Here is a 14,955-nt window from a genome sequence, read left to right on the forward strand (position 1 = left end):
CTTAAAACAAAAAAGCCACGAGCCTGTCGATTTTAAAGCATTCTGTGTGGAAGTTAGAAACCACTGAATGAACGGGTCGGCTAACATTTAAACATATCCGTCCATAGAGAAGTTCTTTGTCTGATACAATACTGATGTGCAATATTCTTACATTTGCATTGTTCTGGGATAACTTTTTTGGCGTTTGCTTTTCAAATTTCAAGTGTAAACTATTATGTGAAGATAATTATACCGCATCACGCAATTAATGAACACAATTTGAAATGTCTTTTATCTCGTCCTAGAAAGAATGTTTAGTTACTGTTATGGCTGTCTTGAGGACAAACATTAGCGTAGGCATTAGTGTTCATCCTCTCGTTGCTCTTGAGAAAAATAGTTCAAGGAAACTCAATAAGTGAGGACACCGCAAAGTGCTACACTTTAAAATATTTCAAACGACGACTAGTAGTGTTTGCAAAGGTGAATCAACAACGATAATTTGAACAACAGTTTTTTTGCGTTTTTCAAGAGTTTGTATAAAACTGAAATAGATAAAGATTCAATGCAATTTCCGTACAGTTATAATTAGAGATCTTTACGTCCAGGGGTATCAAGGACTTTAAAAGGCAATTCTAGGTTTGGTGTTTAAGGTTGAGGCAGTTTACACGTTTTGATTTAAGTAAACAACAACCGAGTGCATGAGCACCGACATTGATTTTCCTCAAAACACAGCCTTAAGATCAAGAAAATCAATAAAAACTTACTAGCTTTCGTTGCAATTAGATGAAGCATGATAGGTAAAAATAGGTGCTTTTGTAGATGACCAATATACTCGTACGTCAAACGAAATACATTCGAGACCCTCAAAAGTTGAGGTAAATTGGGATTTGCGTGGAAAGCGACCTTTTGCCGCCGATGACGCCGAACAAGGAGAAGTCGAACAAGTACCAAGACGCCAGATGAAAGCAGGATCTTGGCCCCGTTTTACAAGTACGAGGTAGCAAAGACATTTTCAGTTTCTCTCCCCTATAAGGGATTAGAGTCACAAAATTCGAAATCCATCATAGCGCCACCTCGTGCAACACTACATCACTAGCATTAATTTAATATTGATACAGCTGCGTCATACGCAGAGACAGCGCGAGGCGTGAAGGTAGTGATTCTGGGAGGCACCACTACAATAGACATAAAAGCTGTCTACATGGAAACCTGGCTGAACAGTCCGCGCCAACCATCGCGCCGTCACAGTGTAATATACTCAACCAAACAAAGCGTCAAAAAATAACAAGAAGTTCACGAACGTTCTAGAATCGCTGGAGGTTAGAGCCTGAAAAAAATGAAATCAATTCTACACGAGATTGTCTTCGCATATTCGGCCACTTAGCATACTGAATACTGGAGCTAATATACAAAATAGGAACAGAAATTACTTTGCACAAACTCACAAAGCAGTTTTCAACTATGAAAATACCAATTTTTTTTCCCAAAATACAACTTACCGAAACGACGTGATCCATCACTCTCTCCACCTTGTCTTTGTCGTAGCTCATCTGGGCTTCTTGTTCCTCCCTCGATGCTTCGCTTTCACATATGTTGAAAATACCGTCGTTGTTATTTTCTGTGTCAACAGAATTCAAATCCTTTGGTTTGATCTCCGCGTTGCTTTTGCCATTAATGTCTGAAGAAATAGTTGATGACATTGCTGAAGTGTTCGTGAACGACTGGATGTGACTTAGTTCGTTGGCTACTTGATCTTGGTCAAACTGGTCTTGTTTTGTATTTTGCGACACATCTGTAGTTGTGAGGTCCTCCGATATTGCCACTCCAAAATCTGTTGACATAGTAAATGTAACGCAATAGAGCAGTTTTCAAAGACTGTCGAAAGTAATTACGCGATTGCAATTACTACACTTGGTAATTGGTTTTAAAATCTCGCACCAGTTTATCAACCAATGAAACAGAAACCCACAACCAATCGCGACTTGCACGCGCGATTTTTCCCGCGCTTTGAGCAAGTTACATGGAACTGCTACGAATATGGATTGGTTCACTGCGGTGTTTCCACCTGCTGCAATTGGAGAACTTCCAGCCTCAGCTCCCAAATTAGACGTTCTTTTGAAAAAAGAAGTGTACTTGGAAAATCTCCAAGTGCTCCGAACATCAATCAAGCTTATAACCTATGTGGTACACTACGGAGCAATACGAGGATACCCCGGTAAAACGTTGGCTGATAGACGCCCTGCGTACTGCTTGAAATGAAATGCGGTGAACGGTGAAATGAAAAGTTGGTGAATGCAAAGCCATGAGAGTGAATTGAGTTTTGTATTGATCGATGGTGACTTGGGCAAACTGCTCGTCAAGCATTGTACCAAAATGGTTGGCATCTAATTCTAATTGCCCCGTTCAGGATAATTTCACGTTTAAAAATGAGGCAAGGATGCACTTCAATGCAAACGCTGACTCTGCGAGGGGACACTTCGTGACGCTTGTTGAAATCAGCATGCATTTCAAACGTTGACGCTCTGAATTCTTCAGTAGAGCGCTGGCCATTTACAAACGTTTCCAATAACACCTAAGGAACATTCTTTATGAGGTGTGGTTGCTTTTCGTGTGGCTGCATTGATAACCACGATAACGATAGCAGCTCGACGAGAACTTGCAAAGAAGTCTGTAAAAATTCCAGGATTAAAAAGGGCTTGAATATATGACCTGGCGATTGCTCTCAGTACAAGGCTCTGCCACTGAGCCACTCAAGCCATCTGGGCGCTGGTCTATTGTGAGCTTATGTTCTACCTCCCGTGAGTTAGAAATAAAGGAGCAAGTTAAGAGGGAAATAGTCTTAAAGCAGCACTGCAGTATTATGACGTAAATAAAATTCTACTAATGAAAAGTTACTGCATGCAGGCCTCTATAAATCCAGTTTATTCCAGCTCCGATCGTCCATGTCTTTTCCCATAGAATTGTGTGATCAACAATTGACATTTAGGAATCCCGCTAACAGGCATTACGTCACTGGACCACGCTTCAACGACCACGAAACAAAACAAGCGTGGAAACTAAAAGCCTAATAAATCTTAGAGTTTCGCACTGGATATCACGCTACAACGTCCACTAACATCACAACAACACAGACAAACCGGTGTTCAAAAGCACCTAAAATGCTGGGCCCCTGTTGGCCGGCAGTGTGGGCTCAAAGTTTTCCTGTAAAAGGTTCCTTTGAAAATATAGAAGAACGTCCTAGGCATTCTAGCGAGCAGTATACTGCACGCTTGTCTCTTTGAACCAGAGTTAGCAGTTAGAGTAGTAACTCTGCTTGGACCAAGAAGTTAGACTAGCGGCACTGCTTGAACTATGTTAAGAGGTCTAGCTGACAAGAATCTGCAGAAGCGCATCCCAAATACAGTTCCTTTACCGAGCAAGTCCGCGGCGTCATTACCAGTAAATTCAACATTTTCTTTACAGACGAACGTTCTTTTTAACTCAGTTCACGATGAGTGCGCAAGAATACGAAAACTCAACTGGCAACATTGAATAACCATCTATTTTTCTTCGCTTAATATTTGCAACGAAGAAACATGCTGCTTACACTTCTCCGACTATGGTTTACAATACGTTGACGAGACGGTATCGTTGAGATGACGCTAACAAGGAAATATTACACTTTCCGTGAAGAATATTCGACTAATTGGAAACAATTTTGAACTGAGGCTTCAAGTCCCTTTTAGGTCACAAAAAATTTGCTATTGGCCCGGGGACAGAATTAACCTTATAAAAAAAGGAATGGGCGTGAACTAACATCCCAAATTTAACTCCCTCTAAATATTGGCCAACATAAAATCGGGAAACTTAAATTGAATGAGAATATCCCTAAAGAAGCTATTTAAGTCGGCAAAAATGGCAGATGCCAAATAGGCATATCTGAAAGCAATCGTTGATTTCGGGCATATCTCGCGCCCGCTTAAAATTTACGTATTTCTACGCAATAACTGAAAAGAGGATTTTATCCTTGAACAAAATAAACAAATTGTTAGCAAGAACTAATTGCTGATCGCATTTGTGAGCGATAATTTTGCAGAGGATACAAAAAGCAAACCACGAAAATAATTTTTGCCAATCAATGCTTGTTGTTGATAAAATACCAATATGTTTTTTGAAAATTTTCTGAAACAAATAACCAATCTATTATGGTTTGTGAACGACGACCCCAATTATCGATTGAATAATTTCGGAAATATGTTGGTTATGAACGACAGATGGGTTCTCTTAGTTCGTGTTGGTTATATTGAATGATCGCATTTTGCTTGCGCTAATATTAAATTATTTCAATACTTCGAAAAGAACGCTAAACAATTGAAACATCGACTACAATTAAGATCAGGATTAGCTTACGGTTTGTTTCCCCAAATCATGCAAACTATCCGCAAATTACGCATACAATTCTCGAAATTACCGCTTAAATCACAATCTTTGATCCAAAATTTCTGTATTTCGATGTCCCTGTGGTCCGAAAGCGGGTCCCTGTGCAGATGACTTGCGCCTAGGAAGACGTCTTTACCGGTGGGTTGTCGCTTTAACAGAAAACTACGATCGAATGGTTTGAAACTCTCTCTCTTTGACTTGTCCTTCAATTGTTGTAGGGTCTGCGGAACAAATGCAAATATTGTAAAAATGTCAGCATGCTAATGTGACATGTTGTCAAGGATGCTTGACTGGTCAACAGAGTATTATCAATCAGACAAGATAGCCTCCATTAGAGAAATCGGGAAATGACGTTAAAGAATGAGAAAAGATTAGAAAGCGATCGTTTTAAACTTTCGGACTTTCGTTACATGTAGTTAATTCTTTGGGGTGAAACTCAGATCCTGAGGAATACGCTGGAACACTCAAGGGTTTTATATACATCTCTTTTAAAGTCCGAACACATTCTAGATTTTTCGCCTTCAAATGATCCAGTCTTAAGTCTATGAAATACTCGATTCGTCAAATTGAAGGTTACTAGTCAAACGACCACCTCTTGAATCCCTTTCCGCCCCCGGGAATTTGAACTTTTGAAGATTGGATCGTTCAAATTCCCGCCCCCTCGGGCCAAAATGGTGTTCAAATGCCCTACCCTACAGTCGGATTACTTACGCTACTAAAGAACAATCGTTGTAGGTTCCTGTCGTTTTAATAAAGACCTTTTTTGTAAGCCAATCGCTCACGAATGCTATATCTCTTCCTTTCAACTCTTCCATCTCATCCAAACACGTGTGTTATAGCTGTTAGCGACTTCGCCGTCCGAAAAAAAAGAATCATTTGAAACCTGACACTTCCGGTTCAATTTTCTCCACCCCACGCAGGCAAAGGTCAAATTCCCCACTCCCCGGGCACAGAAGATACTCAAATGCCCGGGGTTTGCCCGGGGGGGGGGGGGGAGTTGAAGTTTCGATTTGATCGGCGCATTAACTGATTACCCTCATTACAGGGATTTTGGCAGGATTTGGCGATGAATTTTAAGACTTTCCCTTTCGTTACCGCGTCAGTAATGTTAACTGCAACAATAAAAAATCTTCACAGGCTTCTATACCCAGTTCAATTAATATGTCCTCGGTATACTAAGTCTTTCGAAAGGAACATCCTCAACGGGTTCCTCACATCCTCACAAAATGACCTCCTCCCATTTAGCTCGATAGTTAAAGTGGCAGAATATCAACCCAAAATAGACGATAGAAATGTCATGATGACAAAGCCCCCCGGGGGGGGGGGGGGTAGCCTATACCAGGGCTAGTTCAGTTGAATTTTGCTACCCTATACTAGAGTAAACTCCCACCGATTTCCGTCTAAATTCCGATTCTTGACAGTTAATAATATCCAGAGGTGTTTCATGATAGCCATTTATTGACATTGTTGAGGCTGAGTTACGTAAACTTAAACTTTGCCGATTTAATTTTTTTATATTCTTGAGTGGGAATTTCTGGTTTCCTTAGTCTTGATAAAATCTTCAACCGACTGGTCAGTTTCGTGAAAAATGATACCCTATTCTAGACCGAAAGGCTATGATTTATATACTCTATGCTAGAGTAAACTGATTGAAAACCATACCCTTCACAGCGGCACATACCTATATAGTCCATATCTGGCAGTAACCCCCCCAACCCCGGGGGACAAAGCAAACATGCTTGACCTAACCAGTACCAGGGGATCTCAGTTTCATTCAAACCAATCCGAAATTTTCCAGAATTTTTTAAGCTGACGAAACGTCAACCGAGGCGACATTGTCAGCACTTGTTTTCCATAATTACCCGGTCAAACGACGGTATAATGGCTGATAACGGAGATCAAGTTAACCATTGAGGATGCAAGAAATGCATTATCTCCCATTTGCTGACCGTCACAAACGCGAAGCATGATTCTCTTATAATGACGACTCTGCAAAGGGCGAAAAAATGATGACCATGGTGATATCAGGAAATAAGTTATATCGAAAACTTGCGGTGTCTCCAAAGCAGTCTTTTGTTGCTGAAAAAAAGGCATAAGCTACCCTGGTCCCAGAGGTTTTCCTTGGCGAAGACGAGTCGCGAAGCGGCGAGAAGAGAAAAAACCACTGGTTACCCTGGACTTGAATCTCACTTCCATGCAGACACCAGGGTTGGGATCTGACCCTTAGGCTCGGATTGGTTGATATTTTTACACGCACGCAAATCAATATGATTGGTTCGTTAGATTGGCAATACCTAGCAGACGCGTGATTGCTAAGTTGCCATTGGATCAATTTGACACGTTTGACAGGTGGCATGTGCATGAAAGTGAGATTCAAGTCCAAGGTAACCAGAGGTTTTCTCTTCTCGCCGCTTCGCGGCTCTCTCGCGGCTCAAGAAAAACCTGTGGGACCTGAGGGTAGGCATAAGCAAATGAACCGAAAAAAGGAAGGATCTCCCTACTGTAACGTCTTCTTACCCGTCTTAAGTCATTTTCATCTTTCTCCAAATCAAATATCTGTTTTTCAACTTGATCCAGTTCGCCTTGGACTTTCTTTGCCATTGCATCATCATCTAAGCCACCAGCTATTTCGTGACACAGCTTTTCCTTACAGAAAACAAAAATATTCAGCTAGAGCAAAAACCCGAGGTGTTAAAATGGTGGCAGCAGTGGGATACATGACAGACAGTGGGCGTTAGTTCACTCAGAAATCTTACATTTTGAAACAGTTGTTTCAAGGGGATTGTCACATCAGCAGTCCAATGATGGCTAAAGGCCCGTTTAAAACGGTTTCAACATTTGCTTCAATATGCATCCAACACTTTGTTGAACCAAATGTTCAGTGCGTTTGTACAGGTCGTCCAATATTGTTGAAAACGTGTTGAATCAAGTTTAAATCGGTTTTAAACTTTTATTCAACATCGATTCAACTTTTCCTTTGTTCTCGAAAATGTTGAATGGCGTTAGGGCCGTTTGAACACTCTGCTCTGTTCAAGAATCATTGTAGAACACACACATGGTCACATCAGGCCGCAAAAGTCAATAAGGCGTAGTTTACCTGGATGACATGGTTTCTTAGTTCCTCGCAATCAAAGTTCGCGAAAGTGTTGGTTTTTTTGTCGGCGCTATGTTGGACCCGTTTGAACGGCCTGCGCAGAAACTCTGTTTCTGTGTCCAACATTAATTTGCCCAACATCCGTTCAACTTTTGTTGAACGAATGCTGGTCAAATGTTGAAAGCGTTTAAACGGGCGTTAAGGCATCATATTCTCCTATTCATGAGCGGAAGGTCAATGAGTATAACGACCAAGTGTACTTAGCACTGAAGCACTAATTGGGGTCAAATCAAATCAAATCAAAACAATGCATATCAAACCTGGTCAGATGTCATGTTAGGTCAGAGTTTTTCTCTGTCCTTGTGTGGGCCCATTTCCGTTTAGTAGGGCTAACGCTCACATGGTTCATATGGGGTAGAATACTAACACTTCACAGTAAACTCTAATCAGTTACGTCGGTTAAAATATATGTGCTTCACGAGCAACGTTTGTAAAAACGTAACCCTTCCTTGTACTTGTACATGTTCATTGCAGTGACTTGAACATCTTCAGTTCCCACGGCCTGCGCTCGTCTGACCTTGTAGCTCAGTCGGTAGAGCAGCGGTGATCTAACCCGAAGGTCGTGGGTTCAATTCCCACCCTGTTGTGTGGGCCCATTTCCGTTAGTAGGGCTAACGCTCACATGGTTCATACGGGGTAGAAAACTAGCACTTCACATTACACTCTAATCAGTAAAGTCTGTCCAAATATAAGTGCTTCACGGGCAACGTTTGCAAAAACGTAATACTTCCTTGTACTTGTACATATCAAATCATGGGTTTTTTACCAGAGAAAAACCTCTCTGAGCACACTAGAGAACCAAAAAACTCACATTGCTGGGAGACGAGTGCTCTCACCACTGCGCCACCCCTTTTTTTAGAATCATCTCCCAGATATAGTTGCCATGTTGTTGCATACATGTATCTTTTGTGAGATTCTGATCTTTCAAAGTCACAAAAGGCAGGAAGTCATTAACAAGTTCTGCTTAGCACATTTCTGATTTAGACAACTGTGACTTTAAAGGATCTACAGAAGTCTTACTTTTAGTGAAAGAAGTTTTCTCTTTTCCGTTTGAACCTCTGCTAGTCTGAAAAACAATAATCAAACATTTCAAATAAACAATCAAAACTGATAAAAAGTATAAGAACCAAAGGCCACCTTAGTTTCTTTGTATCATAGCAATCCTCTGTCATCTGAAAAAAAGGAGATGTCGTGTTAGGTTAATTACTGCACAAAGCAAGCCTCAAATCCAACAAATAAATGCAGGTTTTCTTTATTCTACTGAGATGCATGAAATAGGCCATTTCCGAGTTCACGTCTGCCTCCTCTTCAAAGGGAGTCTAAGTGCGAAGTTTTTCTTATGAAAATTAGTTTTCATTCATTTGTAAACTAGAACTAATTACCATCACAAGAACTTCGCACTTAGACTCGCTTTGAAGAAGAGGCTGACGTGAACTCGAAAATGGCTTATTGACACAGCCCTAAAAAGTAATTATGATAATAAGTAACATAATGTTATTACCTGTTGCGAAAGAATTGCTCTCACATTCACAGACCCATCTATCGAGTTTCCTAATAGAAAAAGAAAAAGAGTTTTGTATTATGGTGCTCATAAATTATCACTCCTAAGCACTTCTCCTCAACGACACCTCATGGCACTGCAGACACCAGGGGATCTGGATAGTCAATGATTCAAATTCTTTGTTACACCAATTCTTTTTTCATACAATGTCATGTAATTTGTTGCATTGATCATAAAAAGCTTCCTTACTGCCAGTATAGGAAAAAGGCCTTTTTGATAACATCAGTGGCAGTATCAAAGCTTCAAAAAACAAGCCAATATAAAGTTCCTATTATCTGGACTCTCATCATCAGTCCTTGGGACGCATAAGGCCTCTCTCACCTGGACTCTAACACATCTTTAAATGATTTAGCAATAAGAATATTGTTTTCTTTCTTGTTATTTTAACCCATTGACTCCCAGGGGTTCCCCATTGACAAATAAAATCGTCTGGCGTTAGGCAGAGTAAAATACTAAGTCTGGTCGGTTTAGGACGGTTTGGATGTCAAAGGGTTAAGCAACAGTGAATCTTGGATAGCCCCCAACTGGGACTTCATTTAGATCCTGATAAGCTATTGCTCACCTTTCAAAAGTATCTAAGTTACAGACAAAATAGGGGGGAAGTTGTTTATTTCTTCTTTTTTCTTTATTCACTCCAGGACTAAGGAAAAAAAACTGACTCACTTCCAAGACTTTGAGCTCCTAAGGTGCTGCCTTCTATGTAAAAGGTCTAGGAACATGCTAAAACCAAAATTATTTAGACGTTCCCTGAAAAAAGCTTTTCCCACAATTTTAATTATTTTCTAGAAGCCATAATTGATTTCCATAAAATGCGGAAACCATTGAGGATCTTGGTCAGTCAGTCTTTGTGCTTGTTTATTTGTACTTATTTGTTTGATATAAAGGTTTTTTACTCATTACCCCTTATACAGTGTAATAACATGAACTTCATGAACTTCAAAAAGCAATGTTAGCTGTGTACCTTGCTTACAGAATCTTGTCAGATGAAGAGCCACAAAAAATTCATCTTGAGAGAGTTTTCCATCTCTGTCAATATCAGACAGATTCCTGAGGAAGAAATATGGGTTATTGACCAAGTGTGATGTCAAGATGCTGGATATTGGGCAAGTTCTTTTTTTGCGTGTTTATTAGTCTCAGTCCAAAAACACGCAAAAAATGAACAAGGCCAATATCCAGCCATCTTGACCGAACAAAGCTTGGACAATAAAGGATTTATTAAATGGGATAAAACACCAAAAAATGATCTTTGATCTTGCGGGACTAAATGAGAAATCCCAAGAGGGCAAGATAGCTCCATCTAGCCAATCACAGGGCGGGATTTGGTTCATCTCGCCCGCTCACGGAGCTAGTAATATAACAAAGGAACTTTAATAGAGGTTCTTCCCAACTGCCTAAATGGCTTGCTTTATTAAACCACAATGGTCTTTCACTGTAAAATAACTTCATAACCATGGTTCAAGTATATGACTTTCATCTTTATTCTCCTGCCTTGTTACCTTTTTCTTAGCAAATGATTGGTTCTAAACTAGTGAGGAGTCTTAGACTACATTCAACTTACCAAATTCTTGCTAGTATATCCTCTGAAAGACCAGATCTGACAAGAATAGAACAAGCTGTTTCACCTAATAAAAACAACAACAATAAAGATAAAGATAATGAGATGATGATAATGATGATGATGACAGGGGGAGTGGTAATTTATATACTGTTACAACAATGATCTAGTACAATACTTGGCAGACAATAGTTTCCTGAAAATTAAGGAAATTATGCTGAAAACTCTGACAAGCTCATTTTATCCAGTCAGAAGATCATCAAATGCAGTTGCACAAGTTACCTTTAGGTTAAACCAAGTGGCTTTAAGTTTATTATTCCCAAAACAAAACTGCACATTTCTGAGGGTAATGCACTCTACAACAGTATATCAGATTTTGCCTCGTCTTACAAATTAATTATGCAATGAAACCATTTAGTTCTAGAAGTCCATTAAACTTTTGACTCCTACTAAGCAATCCCTTGAATGTCAATCAAGTTAACCACTTATTGAGTAAACCACCTTTTGTCACACAATCCAGAGAAACAGCTGAGGGACGCTTGGGGAAGCAGCTAGCTTCAAACTTAAGCTTCAAAACATTTTTTTTTCTCTCATTCTAGAGACCAACGTTTAACTCTAGCAATCTGCTACCTTCGCCCTAATAAGAAGTGCAGATGGATTTCTGGAAGACAAATCACCTGTGTATAGCTCTTCAGTGTGAGTGTTGTAAACAATAAGTTTGATTATTGTTCAAATCCACTCTGGCATAAAGCCTGGATTCACTTGAGATAGGTAGAGGGTGTGTTTAACTGCAGGTTGCAGGTTAGGGACTTGCAGGTCATAGTTTCACCATAGCGGAAACAACTCAAACCTTTACTAATGCTAACATTAGGCCTAAACACTATGCTTTAGATAATGTTTAAGCCTAAGGTTAGCATTTTTGTAAAGGTTGGGTTTGTTTCAGGCATGGTAAAACATTGATCTGCAACCGGCCCTTCACACCCTCCGTGAGGCAGGAGAAAAAGGGCACCTTTCACCCCACCCCAGGCCTCTGAACAAAATTACTATTACCCCTACTTCTAATTCAGTTCAAATTTATTCATTCAATTCAACAAAAGGGAAGCATACCAGAGGTTATCCACAGCCAGGAGATGAAATTGAGTGAAAGTCGATTTTGACCAGGGAGGAAACCGGAGAAAAACCCTCAGAGTCAGATTGAGATAGACTGAAACTACATTTGACCTCAGGCTGAGGATTGATGTTGCAGAGGTGGAAGGCACAGCTGATAACCGCTAAGCCATCCTGACTCCCTAACTAATTTACAAACCAATCTGTTGTGCAATAATATTGTAGTACAGTAGGGATAGTAGAATTAAACAAGGGTTAAATTTCAAGCATATTGGAAAATGGCAAACACTTCATATTTTCCTTTCTAGAAAAAAACAAAGAACACATATTTTATGAGCCTTTAGATATTATATGTCAACTGAGATACAGGGACCATACTCTTGTCCCTTTGAAAAAAGAGTTTGATAATCTACCCAAAAATGATCAGGGCCCCGTTGCTCAAAAGCCGATTAACACTAATCCCAGATTAAAAATTAACCAAGGAGTTTATTTCTGTGCTTCCAAATGCTGTTCAACGCTGAAATTCAGCAAAACTTTACATTAGAATAAGTTAATCTTGAAAAAAAAAAATAAGTGAAAGAAACTTTCACCAAAAAGTTGAAAATGTGAGACACGTTTACGCTAGCGAAACGTTTACGCTAATCCTGGATTAAGTTACTCGGCTTTCAAACATCCGGGCCCAGAGCATAAATTGGCATTGAAGTATAAATTTAAGATTTTTAGGGGTCTCACCATCCATATAGCTGCCTAACTTGGCATCACTTTTCCATAGGAAAGCTTTCCTATAAGCCTCTCTCTCTTCTCCCAATATGGAAGGAACATTGACAGCTGGTGAATGAACAGGAGTGAGTGCCTCTGGCAATTTTTCGGGGATGATTTTGCCCTTTAAACGGCTCTGAATAAGATGCATTGCTACTGCAAATTCAGCTATGTCTAGCATGTTGTTCCTTGAAATGTCAGCAAGTTTCCTTTGAAAATTAACAAAGCAATGTTTTAATTACCATTTAAAGCAAAAATAAGGAGAAAAGACTCTACAACCCTCTACTCCAAATCTCCCTCAACTGAAAATCCTGATGAGCAAGTCAACATCTGCAAACTTGCTTTTATCTAAAACTTTCCAATTTATTTATAAATTTATAAGTTGTGTAATATATCCTGACTAGCAATGCAATCATAAACACAAACAACATATATGGACCTAGTAACTTGTGGTAAACTATAAATGTCTTTTGTCCTAAGCAAAGATGCAAATGATCAAGATTCTATTGAGTTTGTGTGGGTGGCTCCGGCTTTTGGTTGCACGACTGGTAACAATCAGGCCTCATTAAAACATGGTGAAGAGGGATCTATATATTGACAGAGGGAAAGCAGTCTGACACTCAACTGCAGTATACACATTTATTACTATAAATTCCCTCTACCTAGTATTAAGAGCAAGTATCAATAAATAAAATCTCAGCTCTCAGCATACATCACAAACTCTGCTGATCTAGAATATTCCTGAATATTATACAAGACTAACAGGAAATGAAAGCGACTGTCAAAGCTACAAGAAGAAAAAACAAAAGTTTCTCAGAAATTGTATTCAACCTCAACAAATCTTGGTGAAATTAAAAAAAAAAACAAAACAATCAAAGCCTTGTGCCATCTGAAATTCCTATTTTTAGCCACTCTCAATTTTTTGCTTTTGCTTGTTTGGTATCTGAAATCTGGGAGCCAAATAGAGAGACAATGAAATAGAACAAAAAGAACTGGATATGGGGATTGTTGTAGCAAAAAACTTACGACCGACAAGCTGCAAAGCCGAAATTCCCAATAAATGTCCTCTCATGACAAAAAGGTCACATTTTCAAAATCTCTGCATACGTACATGTAGCACTTAATTGTAAATAGAAAACTTGTAAATATCAAGTCAAACAAATTACTTTGATACTTTGAAAAAGCAGAAGACATTTTCCAGTTAACCCACACGCAAAACCCATGACATTTGATACTTGAGTGTTCAGCAATTAACACTGAGGCCTCTTCAACTTTATTTGCCTGATGATGAAATTATAACGATCAAAAATAGAAATATCAAGAGAACGTGATACTGTCAGTTTATGGTTCATAATCCCGAAGATAGAAGATAAACCTTGAAAAATGGAAAACGAACGTGCATGCATTGTGGTGTACATAATAAAAAAAACAAAAGATAATGCAGCTTAGCAAAGAACAAATTATAATTAGAGGAACTGGAAGTGAAAAGTTTGTATTCAAAACAAAGACTATTAAGCTTATTATTCCCATTGTTTCTTGAACATATGTTGCATTTATGCATCATAAGGGCTGAATAATCTACGATGTAACGGGAATGTTATGATAAAATTTCACTGCCTAATTAAGATTAAAGATGGAATAAGACATATCAATGCTCGCAAATGCAAAGTATCATTTTACTGCTTGTAAGAACATTTTAAATTAAATGTCATACAAACCAGATTTTGCTTAGCTCCGGCAAGGGAAGTTTCGATCGTATGAATAACGAACGGGCTTGCTCGCCTGAAACATCAAAGACATTCTTGTTTGTAAAATTTCTTAGATCAGCTGCCGTCGATGTGTTAGTGCACAGAGCGCGCTTATTTACCAGTTAAATATCTGCCGTCAGGGTTTTGGCTGAAAAATAACGTATCATGGCGAGTTCTTTCTTCTTCGGGAATTTCCCACTTTAAATCCATCTCAAAATAAAGTTGTTACCTGTGGAAAATGCAAAAAGATATATCAATTAGTTCGCAAAAAGCGGAAATTTAATTCATCAGAAGCAAGCGCCGTGCAAGCGAACGAAAGGTATGTAGTATGTACATTTCATCCACGCGATCACAGTCGACAAGTGCCTTCTAAAATTGAATAGTAACCTTGGAAAAGTTCTTCATTGCTTGAATCAACCCATACTGGAATAACGGTGTCCAATTTGTTTATATCCCCTAAACATTAACGAATTGTTCTTGCAATTTGTGTTTACCCACATACTAGAGAGATGCAAGGACCTCTGTACATATCCGCTTGTCACAGTTGTTGACGCTATGTCCAGTTTCCATGAGCGCGACCATAGTTGTTGGGGATGGGGGTGGGGGGGGGGGGGAGACGCCTTGTTATCAGAGGAGGGGAGAAAGGAGATAGTAGGAAACATATGTCATAGGC

General features: G+C 39.3%; 1 protein-coding gene and 1 long non-coding RNA gene across 3 annotated transcripts in view; one reads left to right on the forward strand and one right to left on the reverse strand.

The window, feature by feature from the left end:
* Window positions 1-11,889, forward strand: part of LOC138022762 (uncharacterized) — a 12,048-nt gene extending 159 nt beyond the window's left edge. Inside the window, exons 1-3 of one of the 2 annotated variants that reach the window (XR_011126631.1) lie at window positions 844-976; window positions 11,268-11,364; window positions 11,766-11,889. This is a non-coding gene — a long non-coding RNA (uncharacterized lncRNA). Of the gene's footprint in view, window positions 1-843; window positions 977-11,267; window positions 11,365-11,765 lie in introns of those variants that run through there. The other variant, XR_011126630.1, reaches the window with a different exon arrangement.
* Window positions 1-14,739, reverse strand: part of LOC138022757 (trichohyalin-like) — a 25,531-nt gene extending 10,792 nt beyond the window's left edge. Inside the window, 12 exon segments of the mRNA XM_068869698.1 lie at window positions 1,479-1,810; window positions 4,430-4,619; window positions 6,916-7,044; window positions 8,573-8,618; window positions 8,690-8,724; window positions 9,054-9,103; window positions 10,075-10,160; window positions 10,672-10,735; window positions 12,508-12,743; window positions 14,253-14,316; window positions 14,402-14,511; window positions 14,617-14,739. Coding sequence (XP_068725799.1) covers window positions 1,479-1,810; window positions 4,430-4,619; window positions 6,916-7,044; window positions 8,573-8,618; window positions 8,690-8,724; window positions 9,054-9,103; window positions 10,075-10,160; window positions 10,672-10,735; window positions 12,508-12,743; window positions 14,253-14,316; window positions 14,402-14,492 — 1,323 coding nt within the window. The 5' untranslated portion in view covers window positions 14,493-14,511; window positions 14,617-14,739.
* Between the last annotated feature and the right edge of the window lie 216 nt (window positions 14,740-14,955).

This window comes from Montipora capricornis, chromosome 11, assembly GCF_036669925.1.
Source record: "Montipora capricornis isolate CH-2021 chromosome 11, ASM3666992v2, whole genome shotgun sequence".
NCBI classification, from domain to species: domain Eukaryota; kingdom Metazoa; phylum Cnidaria; class Anthozoa; order Scleractinia; family Acroporidae; genus Montipora; species Montipora capricornis.